The 16,186-nt window shown below is 36.5% G+C and overlaps 2 protein-coding genes and 1 non-coding gene across 3 annotated transcripts; 1 reads left to right on the top strand and 2 right to left on the bottom strand.

The window, feature by feature from the left end:
• Positions 1 to 2,493: 2,493 nt before the first annotated feature.
• LOC106424223 (1-aminocyclopropane-1-carboxylate oxidase homolog 6) lies at positions 2,494 to 4,577 on the bottom strand. Its single transcript, XM_013864978.3, has 3 exons — positions 3,757 to 4,577; positions 3,028 to 3,349; positions 2,494 to 2,926 (listed from the first exon to the last, which is right to left on the bottom strand). The coding sequence occupies exons 1-3, from the start codon at positions 4,260 to 4,262 to the stop codon at positions 2,675 to 2,677; spliced, it is 1,080 nt and encodes a 359-aa protein (XP_013720432.1). The 5' UTR covers positions 4,263 to 4,577; the 3' UTR covers positions 2,494 to 2,674.
• An 8,195-nt stretch (positions 4,578 to 12,772) lies between these two features.
• Positions 12,773 to 14,367, top strand: BNAC08G00630D. Its single transcript, XM_013864984.3, has 5 exons — positions 12,773 to 12,944; positions 13,373 to 13,487; positions 13,574 to 13,663; positions 13,758 to 13,856; positions 14,007 to 14,367. The coding sequence occupies exons 1-5, from the start codon at positions 12,877 to 12,879 to the stop codon at positions 14,127 to 14,129; spliced, it is 495 nt and encodes a 164-aa protein (XP_013720438.1). The 5' UTR covers positions 12,773 to 12,876; the 3' UTR covers positions 14,130 to 14,367.
• A 301-nt stretch (positions 14,368 to 14,668) lies between these two features.
• Positions 14,669 to 14,739, bottom strand: TRNAG-GCC. The gene has a single exon. It is a non-coding gene; the product is annotated as a tRNA-Gly (tRNA).
• Positions 14,740 to 16,186: the final 1,447 nt, after the last annotated feature.

The following is a 16,186-nucleotide window of genomic DNA, read 5'->3' as shown; positions in this document are numbered from 1 at the left end:
CATTCGATCTATTGGATATCCACATCGATCGATGGGATAATCTAATCGATCGATCACATTGTTACGCTTTGGTCCATCTTAGTGATCGATCGATCCATTTTGGGATCGATCGATCACATTGTTACCCCAAACCCTGTTTCCTCGGAAAAGCCTCGGAATATTCCGAGGAAATTCCGAGGAACACTTGATATACTCGATCGATCGATTCGTTTTTGGACATATATCCATCGATCGATCCGTTTTAAAAAAAAAATTAACGTTTTGAAACCCCCAAACACTAGTTCCTTGGTATTTCCTCGGAATATTCCGACGGAATTCCGAGGAAGAAAAGGGTTTCCTCGGAATTCCCTCGGAATATTCCGAGGGAATTCCGAGGAAATAGGGTTTTTAAACCGAAAACAACGTTTTGCGGTTTGAATAACACCTATATAACCCTTATTAAGTGTCTTACGTTCATTATGAAGTCAAAAATTTGTTCCTTACCCTATAATAAACACTTTTCCGATTGTATGAACGAAATCCCACAACATAAGAGAAACACTTATACACTTTAATGAACGGTAAATGGAATACTTTCAATTCGTTTTGAAATTTGTTATTTCATGGTTTATGCTCATCTATACAAAGAATCCTCAATGGTATGCATTACAATTGTATAAGAAATGAAATACGACAAAAAAAATTGATGTTTTGAAACCTCAAACACTAGTTCCTCGGTTTTTCCTTGGAATATTCCGACGGAATTCCGAGGGATATTTTAGTATCCGTCGGAATTTCCTCGGAATATTTTCATTTTACCGGGCAAATATTTCGCGAAAATTGAAATTAGAATTCCGACGGAATTCCGACGGATACTATCCGTCGGACCCTAGGTTTTATAACCACGAGCCGCTTCTTCTTCCCCATTTCTCTCTTCTTCCTCTGCGCGACTCCTCTCCGGCGATTTCCCCCTGAAATCCGACGATATCTCCGGCGATCTCCCCCTTCTCTTACACAAATCATGTAAGGACCCTATCCCACTCTCTTAGGTTCTATTTGTTAGGTTTTTGTGTAGTTTTGATAGATTTTTGTTAGGGTGATTGGTTAGGATTGTGATTTGGTTGTATAATAGGTTTAGAATTGTGATTTGGTTGAATAATTTGTTTTGTTGAATTGATTTAGAATTTTTTTTATAATTTTTTTATTTTTTTTTGTATTTATAAAATGATTTTTGTATATAAAATCGATTTTTGTATTTTACAAAACGATTTTTGTATATAAATTCGATTTTTTGGATTTTACAAAATGTTTTTTGTATATAAATTCAATTTTTTGGATTTTACAAAACATTTTTAATATCTATAAAACTTTTTTTGTGATTAAAAACCATTATTTGGGATTTAAAAATATATATATATATATATACCAACAAGAAGACCGGCCAGATTAATGACGGTCTTGTGAGGGACGTGGTCGACCTGGTCCAAACTCAGGTGGTAGACGAAGTGTCTCAGCTTCAAACCGAGGATGACGCTCCGACGGCTTCGACCAACTTGTCCCGGTTTCGAATCAACGAAATCGTTGAATCGGTAAGTTCTTTTTTTTAAAGTTCAATTTATTTATTTCTTGATTTTTATTTTATCATCAGTTTATATTATTTAAATTTGGCTATTTATATTTCAGTCGGTTCCAAAGAAGAAGAGACGTTTGGTCGGTTTGGGTCGTCGCTCCCGGTCGGCTGCTCCTTCTTCTGCACCACCGCCATATGTTGATCCAGAAGTTCTTACGGCTAAGCTGAAGGACAAGGATGATCGGATATCTGCGTTGGAGACCCAGATGGCAGCTCAACAGGCGGGCTATGAGACTCATAAGAGGCTGAACGAGCAGATGATGGAGATGATGAAGAGGATGTACCCGAACGAGGTGTTCCCGAACATTCAAGACCCGTAGTTTTTTTTTTTTACCAAAAACTCAGAATGTTTTATTTTTATTTGTAGAACTTTGAATTATCTAATATGTTTTCAGTTTTAATTTTAATTTTATATTTTCGAATTTAAATTTCACAAATTTTAATTTTTTTTAAAAAAATATTTTTTAAAAAAAATTATTTTTTTCGAAATTCCGAGGAAAAGCACCCTCGGAAATTTCCGACGACCTTTTCCTCGGAATAAGTCGTCGGAATTTAAAAAAAAAATCCGAGGGAATGTTCCTCGGAATTTTTCGAGGGGCTACGTTCCTCGGAAATTTCCGAGGGCCACGTTCCGAGGAAGTCCTCCCTCGGAAAATTCCTAGGAACATTCCGACGATCTAGTGGTCCTCGGAGTTTCCTCGGAAATTCTGTTCCTCGGAATTCCGTCGGAAATTTCCGAGGAATTTCCGAGGAAAAATGAATTTCCGAGGAGTTATTTCCGAAGATTTTTTTCGTCGGTATGTCGTCGGAATAGCGTATTCCGACGACATACCGACGATTTTTTCCCTCAGTATGCCGTTGTTTTATTGTAGTGTAACTTTGAAGGGTCAAACAATGTAAGTAAATGAAGTTTGAAGCTTCCTATCCAAAGCTCTTTTTTGTTCTTTTATGGTACAAATAGTTTAAAGAAGTGACAATGTGACAAGGACTGACACAACATATGCACGAAATACACAAATATATCTTACAAGTTACAACGAACCAGACGTTTTGTATTATTCTTTGTCATAACTTGAAATTGGACAGATAAGATGTTCCATCAAGGCCCTTTTTAAAGTATCCTTTTGTGTATTCTTCTAAAGTAATCTCTCTGTATTTTGGAGGGTTTTCTTCAGAGAGAAGCTCTTTGATTGGTCCATAAACAGTTGCATTTGGAAGCATACTCGTGCTGAAAAAGCTCGCTACTGAAATCCTCGTTTCATTTCGGTTGGAAAGCACCCTATGTTCTGCGCTTATGAACTTGTCGTTGGTTATCAGCTGCATAGCAAAGACATCTCTCAGATTCTCAACAAAAGCAGACACTGTTTGTTATAAATAACAAAATTTAAAAAAAAAAGAATGGATCAATGAGCCTTTACCTGCAAGAAATCTCCTATGTTGATAACCAGAGCCCCGGGAATAGGCGTGACATCGACCCAATGGTCTTGATGATGAATCTGAAGGCCACCGACTTGGTCTTGAAGAAGAATCGTAAGGAAAGAGTTGTCTGAATGGTTATTTGTGCCGATGGTTAAGTCAGGTTGAGGACAGGGAGGGTAGTAATGGCATATCATAAGAAAACCCTTCATACAATCCATCCTCTTAAGCTTATCAGAGCTAAGACCAAGAGCTTCCGACAAGAGTTCAAAGAGCAAAACACCTAAGCTCGTCATATGCTTCGTGTGTTCAATCATAGCATCCCTGAATCAGTATATATATATATATGATGTTGTTACATGTGAGATTTTTTTTCGAATGAATGTTAAATTTATTTATATCAAAACATTTTTACAAATATTGCGTCTTTGTTTTATTTGTAAAAAAAGTTTTGATATGAATAAATTCAACATTTGTTAAAAAAAAGAAGAGATTCTTCAAGAAAGTTACATATGTACCTTTGTAAAAAAGTTATGATACGAATAAATTTTAAAAAGTTTTGATATGAATAAATTTAACAATAGATAAAAGGAGATTCTTCAAAGAGAAATTAAAGAAAGTTACATATGAACACCTGGTTTTTATTTGTAAAAAAATATTTGATACGAATAAATTTAACATTCGTTAGAAAGAGAGATTCTTAAAAGACATAGAAAGTTACATATATGTACCTGCAAACCACAGGGAGCTCTTCAGGGTTAGGAGGATCAGGAGCCATGTAACAAGCGAAGCTATCTCTCCAGCCAACACATAAAGAAGAACTATACAGATCAAAGTTACTATTATAGACAAATCTCTTAGCGGCGTCACGAGTGAAGTAAGATTTCTTAACCTCTAGATCTTGCTCAAAGAACCTTCGAACTCCTCCTTGAATCTCTTCAAGAACGTTCAAAGGAACACCGTAATTGATCACCTGGAAAAAACCCCAGTTCCCCGCAGCGTCTTTGATCTTCTCGACGATACGTTCACGCGAGACGTGGACGTCTGCAAAGTCGATGATAGGGATGGTGGGATCCGAGGCGGAAACAGAAGGTTTCTTGTCGGATAAGGTGCCTTGAGGGACGCGGAATATACGAGGAATCTCGGTGATATGAGCATCGACGAGGCCTTTCACGCCTTCTTTGGTCTCGTCGAAAGCTTTGCGCTCGCTGTACGTGTCGAAGTCTTTGGTCTCCATATGTGTGTTCTTTTATTCTTCAACCTATTTCAAGATTTTTAACAAAGGTTGCTTCGTATACAGGAGAGCAAGAAGAGGAAGAACGTTATCCTAATCTGGATCTTGAGATGACTACCGAGTATTCAAGTGGTTTCTGTGTGTTTCGTTTGTGGTCAGTAAGTTATCGTTAATATAATACTTTTGGTATATGGTGTGTGGGACCGATGATGATCGTTGATGACGTTCTCCGTTTTTGTTGACAGAGTTGTAACTGATGTCAGCAATATGTTTCTTCCTTTTAGTCAAGCTGATGTAATAATACAAACATTGACAACCAGGAAACTGGTAAAGGAATCCTCACAGTGCAGTGTTCTTATACGTCGTCCGTTTGGTATATGAGGTTGACCTTGTAACACCAAAACCACTAAAAATTGAGCTTACAGAAACGTTTTAACAAAAAGTTAACTAGAACACAAGAAAATCGAAGTAGTAAAGAACTTAATTAACTAGAACGTAACGTAAACGAAGTAATAAATGGGTTGCATTGTACCACACGTTAAAACACCATGTAGCTAGAGATGACTCTTATCCTCGTAGTAGCTGAAGGTAGTATTGGTTAAGAAATAACCTGATTGTGACCCACGCGCCTTATCTCCTCTCTCCCCCGTAACCCTACATCTCGAGGCGCCTCCGTCGTCTTCTACTAGCCTCTCCGACGCCTCTCGGCATTGTGAGAGGGCCCCCGTCTTGTCCATCTCCCTCTCCGTTATGGGTTCGGTCGGTGATACAGATCTCATCTGGTCTTGAGGACGAGCTCCGTCGCGTCTGTCGAAGGAATCCTCGCCGTGCTGAGAGAGCTCAGGTTCTGGTGCCTCTAGCGACTGCACTGTACCTTCGCAGTCTCTCTTCGCCGGATTGAGTCCGCCTCTCCCGACCACTGCAAAACCCTGTCGGTTTTGGATTTCAAATGTCGCTGTTAATATTGTCTTCTCTGTCAAGGGTTCTGGGGTGCTACACCTTATGCTCGAGGTCCCGAGACTTCAGATTCTGAAATGGAGATGGCGTGTTTGTCTTCTATTGAATTAAAGCTTAGGTGCTTGCTGTTGAGTTGTAGCTTTAATTAGCTCCTCTTCCCTCCTTCGCACAGATTTAGCATTGCTTGTTAGTCTGGGCTTTGATTTGCAAGTTTCAATTGATACGGGCAGTGGAGGTTTCTTCGGTTTCTTGGTGTTACAGGTTCTTCACTTCAATCCTAGAGGAGGTAGTGAGGCTCATGAGTGGTGATGCTTCCCGTTTCTCTTCGCTGGCTTAGAGGACGAGCTTGGTTGAGGAAGTTGAGCGCTATTAAGCTCTTGGGTTAGTGTTGTCCAGTCTATTGTTGGATCTTGGTTCAGACCTTGTCCCAGCCCGGACCTGAGGGCAGTCCTTGAGCGGGCATGTGTTTGCTCTTCAAAGAGATGACAATTTGTTCTGGCAGCTGGATGAATCAACTACTTGTGAGTGTTATGTGTTCTTGTTCCCTAGTCTTCGGGTTCATCCCAATCAAGTCTGTCTCGGCGCGACCTCTAGTTCGGATTTTACAAGATTGTATCGTTGTTCTTAGTCATGTTCGCTCCCACGCAGAACGGCTAAAGTATCGATTGCTTTTGATTCTATGTTTTTCACTTTTTTGCCGTAGAATCAAGTCTAGAGGTTTTAAATTTGTTAATCACATCTTGTAAAACCTCAACTTTCATTTCTGAAATGATATTTACAATTTAGCAAAAAAGAAAAAAAGAAATAACCTGATTGTATCACGAGCTAATAGTTAGAGAAAAAGTAGAAAATATTGATAAGAAACATCAGTAAAAATAAAAGGGAAATTTGCCAATATGGAACTAAATCTCTAAAGTATTGTCCCCTTAAAACTAAATCCACAAACCTTGTCCGTATAGAACTAATCCTTGTCCGTATAGAACTAATCCCTATTGAATGTACTGTTTTGTCCTTTTCTTTACAATATACTTAATAAAATTAAAAAAAAATTTATATGAATTAAAAATTACAAACTTAATTGAATAAAAATAGAGCAAAATATTCCCAAATATCAATTTCGTTCTCTCCGACTCTCTTTCTCAATCGAGAGACGATTTCTTTCTCGCCGTCGATACCTTCCGCCTCTGAGATTCTTGGTTAGTCGGAGAGCTTCAACGAGTCGTCATATCTCTTCTCCCTCCTCCTTCTTACGTATTTCCTCTTTCAGAGCCACCGGTTAGATTGTCGTTGTTATCTCCGCCACCGACGACGATCGGAGCTGTTCAAGCTCGGGAGTAGCTTCTCCTCCCCGATTAAGGACGATTAGGTTCACAGTTGTTTTCTTTTGCTCTTCCTTCATCTCGGTTCCGACTATTTGAAGGTTAGGGTTTGAAATCCCGATTTTGTTTTTTTTTTTTGTTCGTTATGTTTATTTGTTTCGAATTGTGTTTCTATGTAGTTTTGAATTGTCTAATAGACTAGTAAATGTGAGATGGTTATATTTGGTTTGCTGTTAACTTATGGAATTCATGTTTTTTAGGAATGGCTCACCAGTTTCCTAAACGCATTCTTCAAGAAGGAGCTGAGACGCAGATTGATAAGATTAACAACACATGTAGACGGACGCTTCTGGAGGCGGTAAAGGGTTCTCTGAATGATGAGTATGAGGAAGTTTTGAAAGACCCTGTCTTCGGTCCACTTCTGGCAATCATAGAGAACAAGCTCATCTACTCAGGGAAGATTATTCACAGCTTCATGTGCAAGCAGCTGAGGGTTTCCAAGCTTCACGAGCTGTGGCTTCTTTTGCGAAGAGGCCTCTTAGGTTTTCTATGCAAGAATTTTATGTTGTGACTGGATTGAAGTACAAAGAGGAACCTGACGTAGACTTCATTAACTGGAAGAATGATAATGGGTTCTGGAGCAATGCGCTGAAGACCAATGCGAAGATCAACTTATATACTATAAGGGATGAGCTCCTTAAAGTCTGTAATGAGTGGACGTATATGGACAGAGTGTATCTGTCTATTATACAATCATTCCTCATGGCTAAGGATTGGAAAGTGTATATCCCTCAAGAATACATCCGTTTGGTGATGGATTTTGAGAAATTGAGGATGTATCCTTGGGGTCTTCGCACTTATGATGAGCTGATTGCATCAATACTCAGAGCAAGGGAAGATGTGCATACGAAGAACAGCTACGTGTTGGATGGATTCTCATATGCATTTCAGATATGGATTATGGAGGCAATTCCAGACATTGGTTCTATGGTGGGTAAAAAGATCAAAACAAACATGAAGAAAATGAGATGTAGGAATTGGAAAGGTAGTGGAAAAGTATCCTACCAAGATATCACCAGCCTAGAGTCCCACTTCGATAAGGTAACTGATCTTTCTTCTATTAATATTGAGTTCAATAATTGAACAATGTATGCTTATTGTTTCGTTTGTTCTTGCAGGGAGAGGTGTTGGCATTTATATCATCTACTTGTGATTTCGATGTGATTGATAATACTGAGTTCGTTAGGGAAGATGAAAAGAAGGACGAAAGAGTTGGTAGTATTGTTGAATTGATCAATGCCAAACAAGATTGGAAGCAATTCGATTGGGAAGTTGAGGCTTTGCCTGCACATATGGACCTTTCTGATTCAGAACATGATGAAGATGTCACAGAAACACATGTGGAGGAACCGGCTGATGTTGCAGAGGAACCGGTTGTTGCTGCGAAAAGAGGCAAGCGCAAGCTAATTGATCATGGTGCCGAGTCTCGAAAGAAACAACTGATGTGTCAACGGGCGGCTGAACACAACAGTGGTGTCCCCGGTGATATGAATACCTTCATTGAAGGTTTGTTCACCACTTCTTTCAACTCTTTTAAGGAAGTTGTGCAGAAGGACATCCATGAGCATTTTGACTATGTTGCCAATGAGGTGGCTCAACTCAAGGAACAAGTCTCTCAGATTAAGGGTCTATTTGACACAGTGGGAAAAGGCAACACATCTGAGATTATGTCTCCTTCAGCAACACTTGGGAAAGACCAAGGACAATCATCTCATAGTACAGGTCCTCCAGCAGCAAAGGGAAAAGGCAAGGCATCTGCAATGTGGATCCTCCTCCGGTTCGTCGTAGCTCTCGGCCAGTAAGACAAGTAACCAAAAAATGAAGCTCTATAATATACTTCTCTATGTATTTTGCTATGTTGACTCTTTTTTAATATGTAGGATGAATTATCCTTTGTTGTAATGTCCTTGTATTGTGATATGTTGTATATCGGTTTGTATGAACTAATGATGATGACATGTGGGATTGACTATTTTGTAATGTACTTTTCTATATTTTACTATGGACAGTGTTTTTTAGTATTAATGTTATGCTTGTTTTTATTAACAAGATGTTCAAACTGATGAAAATGAAATGTTGGATTTTTTTGAAGAATTTGACCAAATCATCGAGATATGTAGATAAGGGGACCCAAGACTCTTTACAAGAAGCCATGGGAAACATTTCTCAAGCATCTCATGTTAAAGGTTTTGATCCTTCACAACATCTGGATGGTGATGAACCAGCTGACTTTGTCACTCCACTGTCTTCATTTAAGCCTGCGGATTGGAGACCACCTACTCTGAAAGACGTGGACTCACATGAGGACCGGATACATGATCCCGATTACTCACTAGTGTTTGTCCCTGAGGAATTATGGGCCAAACTTATTGACTGGACCAAAACTTACAAGTTTACATTTTTAATTTTTTTTACAATTCTATCATTCTGAGACTGAATTTTGTAATGCAGAGAACTGAAAATTGGACCATCTATGCTCACAAATGAGTGGGACCTTCAGAGTGGCTCCTGAATAAGGTGAGTTATTAACTTGTTGCTTTTTATTTTGTGTACACCAACTAACAGTCTTTTATCAAATTATGCAGGAAATTGATGGTATGATGTGGTTATTCACTGAGAGGACTTCCTTGCGGCGATGGTTTCCAAATAAAGTAGCCTTCATGACATGCTTGTTCAGTAATCAAATTACGAACTCTTACAACGAGTATAAGAAGGACAAGAAGAAATTCAAAGTAACAGGACTGCTACAACAGTACGGCGTTGGCGAACTTCCAGCACACGGACGAACAAGACTAATGTGGGATCTTGATGTTAACCGCATGTATGTGCCCCTAAATGTCGGTAAGCACTGGATCTCTATGTGCGTCAACTTTGTTACTCGCTCGATAGAGGTCTTTGACTGTGAGGGACTGAGACACCCCGGCGCAGTGGAGCCATTTGCAGTTCTCATCCCTAGAGTTGTCAAAGCCGTTCAGTCTTCTAAGAGTCGGCAGCATCACGTCAAGCAGTATACTGTCTCGTACGCCTCAATTCCCTTCTTATTGAACAAAAGTAGCAGTGATTGTGGAGTATATGCCTTGAAGTACATTGAATGCCATCTTCTAGGCTTGGACTTTTCCCTGGTGAATGACAACAACATTCGTGAAGCACGGCAGAAGATTGCTTATGACCTATGGGAAGCTGCTATTGATCATGTCCTTATTGAAAGGATGGCAAAATTCACTCCCCCGAAGACAATTTCAAGTGCTCTAGTGGAACTTGAATGAAGTTCTTTCTGTTATGACTTGTGTAGGAAGTAGATTGTTATTTGGTGCTTTTATTTGACTCTTTTAGTTACCATTTTTACTCCTTTAGTTACTACCTTATGCGATGACCTAATTCTTATCAAAACATAAACGAAATCAAACCCTATCTATACCCTAAATGGCAGTAAAGTAGGACAAACTATATTAAACCCTATACCATAAATGACACTAAAGAAGACAAACTATTTCAAACCCTATACCCTAAATGACACTAAAGTACCACAATCGATTTGGTGACCAAATTTATCAAAACAATCATTAGTAATCTGAAAAAATCATGATAATCAAAACAAATCTTTATAATGAAAACACATACAAGTTGACCCTAAACCCCGATCCGATTAGAAACATTGTAAACAGTAATTATATAGCTTATATAAGATCATAAAACGGCCACAAACCCTACATCTTGCAGTGTTTTTTCTCCGAGTTCTTAAAAAATCTCTCCTTCTCAAAAGAGAATGACGAACATGAACAACAATGGAGCGATCCCTTCCAGATGCTGGTGTGGAAAGGAGATTGTCACTTATGTTTCAAAAACGGAGGAGAACCCATACAGACGATTCTTCAGATGTGAGATTGGTTTACAGGAAAATCTGATATTTCATTACTTCATATTCTTCTATATGTCAATTGATTTGTTTTGTGTTTTGAAACAGAGAAAAAAAGAAAATCATCTTTTTAAGTGGGTGGACGAGGCTCTGCTTGATGAGATTTAAAGGATGGCTGAGCATCAGGCGAGAGTTGATGAGGAAATTGAAGATCTGAGAATTTCCATGAAGAAGACAGTGCAGAAAGAAGTTATGAACCATAAGCATTCGCTTGATGTAGGTTGCGTAGGAACCCTTTTCAGTTTGTTATGTCTCTGGTCCAAATGTGATTGATATTGTAATGGTTCTCTGATTCAAGTTACATTTTCAAAGATTGAACCAATCTGATTTGCCAATATGGAACTAAATCTCTAAAGTATTTTTTCTTTAGAACAAAATTAACTTTTGTCACATTTGGACATTGACTACCCTTTTTGTATATAAAATTCATATAATTTTTGTCAATAATGCAGTATTGTTATGTTCACATTTGAATTCTCTGTTATTGACAAAAGAAACAAATGCATATGTTCTGCATGATAATCGTTAGTTTATTTAGGGGTGTTCAATCCGGATATCGGTTCGGTTTCAGTTCGGTTTTTTCGGTTTTTTTGGTATTTCGGTTAGTAATATATAACTACCATTATAAGTTCATAATTACTTCGGTTCGGTTCGGTTTATATACCGTCGGTTTTCGGTTTATTCGGTTTTATACCAAAACATAATTATTTAGTTTGAGATCATATTATATAAATTTTAGAGTCATATTGTCATCGCAGTCATTTATTAAAAAGATATTATATTTTCAAATAAAAGAAAATAAATAAAAACGTTTATACCTTCAGATGAAATAATCAAATCTCGAAATTTTGAAAATAAAAATAAAAAACAAAAGAGAAGTATGAAAGAAAAGTATGAAAGAAAATTTTTTTCACTCTTCCATATTTAGTGTTCATCAAAGTCATGCTTCTTCGAGTGAAACTTTGTTCGTTTATAAATAAGAAAAAAGTTGTGAAGATATTTTTCTAGTTATTATCCATCAAATTTATAACATTCACTTTATTTTAATCGATGTTAAAAAAAAGTAAAATGATTGAAAGAAGAAGACTAAGAAAATAAGAAAACTCAGTTGCGATGAATTGTTATTTAATTATATTTTAAGTGTTTTTCAAATTAGGATTCTTTATTAATATAAAAAAATATGGTAATAATTATTAACAAAAGAATAACTTATATAACAAATAGATTTTCATGTGATGTTATAAAATATGTACATATTTACATGTTTCTACTTTTGATCGGTTTTGTTCGGTTTATTCGGTTTAATCGGTTATAAACCAAACCATATCCAAATCCTACGGTTTTTATAAAATCATATCCATTCGATTTATATGGTATATACCAAAACCACACCATATTGTCTATTTCGGTTCGGTTCGGTTCGGTACGGTTCGGTTTTACCGGACATGCCTAGTTTATTATCAAACACCATCAACCAGAATTAAATAGAATTCATTGCATTATTTATGATTTCGTCTCCGTAAAACTGCAATCCAATTTATGTTTCGCTATCTTTGTTTGTTTGTTCATTTTTAACTCATTGTTTTCGGAGCCCTCTTTTTTTTTTTTTTTTTTTTTTTTTTTAAGAAAACTCATTGTTCTTTTTTTGAAAAATTGTTAAATTTATTCGAATCAAAAAAGTTTTTTTTCAAACTAATGCTGCTTTAGTTTAATATGTGTGATATTTTTGAAACAAAATTATGGCGTAGAACCCATCTAATCCAGACGAAAGCCATACCACCATATCGCATTGTTGAAAATTGCTCTGCCTCGTCCCAGAAGTGTAAAACTCATACTTTTCATAGGTTTGGCTCATGTTTGGCTCATGTTTGGCTCAATTACAAATACCTTTGTTTTTAGAGAAACTTTATTAACTAACAAAATCATTTTAGATATGAATAACCTAGTTTACAGCTCAATTCTAAAAAAAAATATAAGAAACACTTACAATCCTGCTTAATTCAATCTCAGTTTGATTTATTAAACCTTCGGTAGAAAATAACTTGTTAAATATGATATAATTAAATTTCTGTAATGTGTCTGTATCCAATATGAACCCAAAAAATGGTTACATTAAAACTGGTTTAGAATCATTAGATTAATTTAAGGTTTTAAATTATAAATCAATCAGTTGATAAAATACGTTCTGGTTTAGTATTAATTTAACTAGTTCGGTTTGGTTATGTCAAACCGAACTCGTTATATGTAGGATGGGAGCAGAGGAACCGAACATTACAGCTTCCAACGAGAAAGATTGTTCCTGTCTCCGACGACAAACGAGACCTCTGCTGCGACACCCTTTGAGATAGATAGATAGAGAGAAAAAATGGGTTTCTTCTCTTTTCTCGGAAGAGTTCTCTTCGCTTCTCTATTCATCCTCTCCGCCTGGCAAATGTGAGTTCTTCTTTAATTTTGAATTCTCTCCTACGAACTTCTATATTGCGAGATCTGATTTGATTGAGATCCTTTCTTTTTGATTTGGTATAACCGCATCTAGAGTAGATCTAGGGCACTTCCTAGCTGATGAATCTAGCTTGAATTCGGATACTTTTTTTTTTTTTTTTTTCCTTTTCCCATTATTTATTGGATCCAGATCTCTTTCCACGTAAAGATTGATCCTTTGAATCTCTTAACCGATGTTGCTTTGATATCTTATCTAATCAATGTAAAAGTTTGGTACTTTGATCTTTGTCTCTCAATGTCTGATTTGCTCAGTGGTGTTATGTCTGTTTATGTCTGCGTTAGAGAAGGACTCACAATTAAGTCTTGTCGAATCATATTTTACTAAACCCGATCGTTTCGTTTTGGTTACTTCTTATTAGGTTCAATGACTTTGGAACTGACGGTGGTCCAGCAGCTAAAGAGTTGGCTCCAAAGCTTCATCTGACCAAAGCACATCTCTCTTCCAGATTAGGAGTTGCATTGCCTGACATTGAGGTATTGCCTTGATCATCTTATATCTTTTATGCTGTCTATATTAATGTTCGGTCTATTAATTGGAGAATGATTTTTTTTGAAAAAAGGTGAAACAAGTGGTATGGGCAATTGTTGGTCTGAAAGGACTTGGAGGCTTACTCTTTGTTGTTGGCAACGTCTTTGGTGCCTATCTTCTGGTTAGGACTCACTTCATTTCTGTTTATAAATATTATTCAAAGCTTAGCTTAGTTGTTGTATTGACTTTGGATTTTCACTTCTTTGTTTGTTTAGGCTGTCTACTTGGTGGTCGTTAGCCCCATCCTATATGATTTCTACAACTTTGGACCTCAGGACCGCGAGTTCTCTCTTCTGTTTACCGAGTTCTTGCAGGTTTGTCTAAATACCTCTCTTCATTTACGCTTTTTTTTCTCTGCCATGAGATGAGTTCTTGTTCTTTAAAGCTGAAGTTACTCTGAATAAAGAATGTTCATTAGTGGCCTCTTCTCATTCTTTTGGATTGTTAATTGTTTTATATGGCAGAGCGTTGCGCTTCTTGGGGCATTGCTATTTTTTATCGGAATGAAGAATTCGACGACTACCAGCTCCTCCTCCTCCGCCAAGAGGAACCTGAAGAAGAGGACACCAAAGCCTAAAGCTGCTTAGAGTTCTTCTATTTACAACAGCTTCTGATGTCTTCAAGCTCTACCTTCATGTTGCTTCCTTACAATTTTTGCTTCTTTTTCTACTCTGTGGGATTCTAGAGTTAGCCACATTTTTGTGTTTCCTATATTTTACTTTGGGTTCTAAAAGAGTTTTCCCATTTTTTATCAGAGTATACTACCCTACACTTGGCTGCTATTCTTAAGTATCTGACAAAGCTAATTATGTGTGGTCTTGCAGATTTGTTTTTGTTCCAAAAATGATTTGCCTCTCATACAAATTTTTTTAAAAAATTATGTACATTTATCTTAAAGTGTCAAAGATGCATGGATGCCTACATTCTTTTCTTCTCTCTCTTTCTTTCCTTTCTAGCTAATGATGCATGCATTCTTACCTGTCATTTTTGAAAAGCAAGATATTTGTTTTGCCTGAAGGAAATTGACAGAAAGGAAGAGAATCAGCACGTGTTCTTCACCGGACACGTACCATTCATTTTATTAAACGTTAAGATAAAAGTTTTTAAAAAAGCCAACAAAAACAACTGCACCAGCCGGGAATCGAACCCGGGTCTGTACCGTGGCAGGGTACTATTCTACCACTAGACCACTGGTGCTTTTGTTTTAATTCTTTCATCTATGTTTTCCATTTCTTACTTTTCCAAGGACGATGCTAAGTTTGCGTTCAAACACTTCGACTTTCAGTTGCCCGTTACTGTTGGATGGTTATAAGTTGCTTGTACTAATATTTACAAGGCCAATAAAAATACATATATACTTGCATGTGTATACATGGATAAAAAACTTTTCTTTCATTTATTAGTGTGGTTAATCATATAGTAGTTGATCTCACAAATAAATCCTACAAAATGGACAATTTGCCATGAAAATTGAATACTATGGTACTTTCTAGGTGATTTTGGATCCAATAAGATGCTCTTGCGCTCAACACTCTTTTTGTGGTAAGAGTTAAGTTGAGGTAGGCCCAGATAAGAATTGATTCGGTATGTTATGAATAGAAACACATAGATTGAGTGTTTAACTAAATCATGTCTACAAAAAGGAAAAAAAGAAACAAATTCATGTAAGTAGGTCAAGATAGCAGGCAAACATGTCGTGTTAGAAACGAAACTATATAAAAATAAACTAGTTTTTAATCATCTACCACGACGTATATTAAATCAGTCGAATAATCTAACTTTTTTTTTTGTTCAACAGATCGAATAATCTAACTTATGTTCTTATGTCAGCCACAAGTAGTGCCATTTAGAATTTTAGATTCAGTTAATGAGTAGCAGAAGACTAGAAGCACATATTTCTTTTTTTCTTTGCCTAGGACTGTACTTCACAGTCTAGTAGTTATCATTGTTGAATGCATCTTTTTGTTTCAAGTTAAAATGTTCCCAAGTCATGTAATTAGTATTTATCTATAAAATATTATGACAAATGGAAACAGAAAATACTCCAGATTCATAGCCAAAAGTGAAACTCCAAAAAAATAAAAATAATAGAGTAACATTTTATAACATGAAATCAAAACAACTTTATAAACACACATCCAGTTTTAATCAAAATTAAATTTCATACTAATTTTTTATATCCTTCAGGCAAGTTCAGCTGTATTAGTGTATGAATGGTGACGGAGTAAATGTGTTTTTCAAAGCGGTATTATACAATCCGCTTTTGATTCACCAATCACAAGTATTACTGAGGTGTGTGCGGTATTGGTGGACAAAAAAAAGCAAAAACGCAGTTGGTCAAAAGTGCTTGTTAATTAACTGATCACTCTTCAAAACCGCACATCAGTTAATAAGCAGCGTTTTTGTCAAATACGCACTTCAAATAAACCGATCGGTTACTTTTATATTTGAAATAAATATAAAAAGTTGACAATTGTCACATAATTATTAATAATTGTTTTTTTGTTCTAGAGCTAGAGATTTATTTCCATTATAAAAATGCAATAAATTTACTTTATAATTTAAACATGATTAATATATTTAATCTATTTATACATATGACACAATAAAAGATAACACTGTATATATTTATGTGAGAATCAAA

Source organism: Brassica napus, chromosome C8, assembly GCF_020379485.1.
Source record: "Brassica napus cultivar Da-Ae chromosome C8, Da-Ae, whole genome shotgun sequence".
Classification (NCBI taxonomy): domain Eukaryota; kingdom Viridiplantae; phylum Streptophyta; class Magnoliopsida; order Brassicales; family Brassicaceae; genus Brassica; species Brassica napus.
The sequence above is the reverse complement of the archived record's forward strand: the minus strand, read 5'-3'. Positions and strand labels throughout refer to the sequence as shown.

What these genes read in the sequence shown, in the direction of transcription:
- LOC106424223 (XM_013864978.3), bottom strand. Translation starts at nt 4,262, where the DNA reads ATGGAGACCAAAGACTTCGACACGTACAGCGAGCGCAAAGCTTTCGAC. An exon ending in GAGCTCCCTGTGGTTTGCAG is followed by an intron (nt 3,350 to 3,756) that starts GTACATATATGT and finishes ATACTGATTCAG; the next exon opens with GGATGCTATGATTGAACACA. An exon ending in ACATAGGAGATTTCTTGCAG is followed by an intron (nt 2,927 to 3,027) that starts GTAAAGGCTCAT and finishes TTTGCTATGCAG; the next exon opens with CTGATAACCAACGACAAGTT.
- BNAC08G00630D (XM_013864984.3), top strand. Translation starts at nt 12,877, where the DNA reads ATGGGTTTCTTCTCTTTTCTCGGAAGAGTTCTCTTCGCTTCTCTATTC. An exon ending in TCTTTGGTGCCTATCTTCTG is followed by an intron (nt 13,664 to 13,757) that starts GTTAGGACTCAC and finishes TTGTTTGTTTAG; the next exon opens with GCTGTCTACTTGGTGGTCGT. An exon ending in TGTTTACCGAGTTCTTGCAG is followed by an intron (nt 13,857 to 14,006) that starts GTTTGTCTAAAT and finishes TTTATATGGCAG; the next exon opens with AGCGTTGCGCTTCTTGGGGC.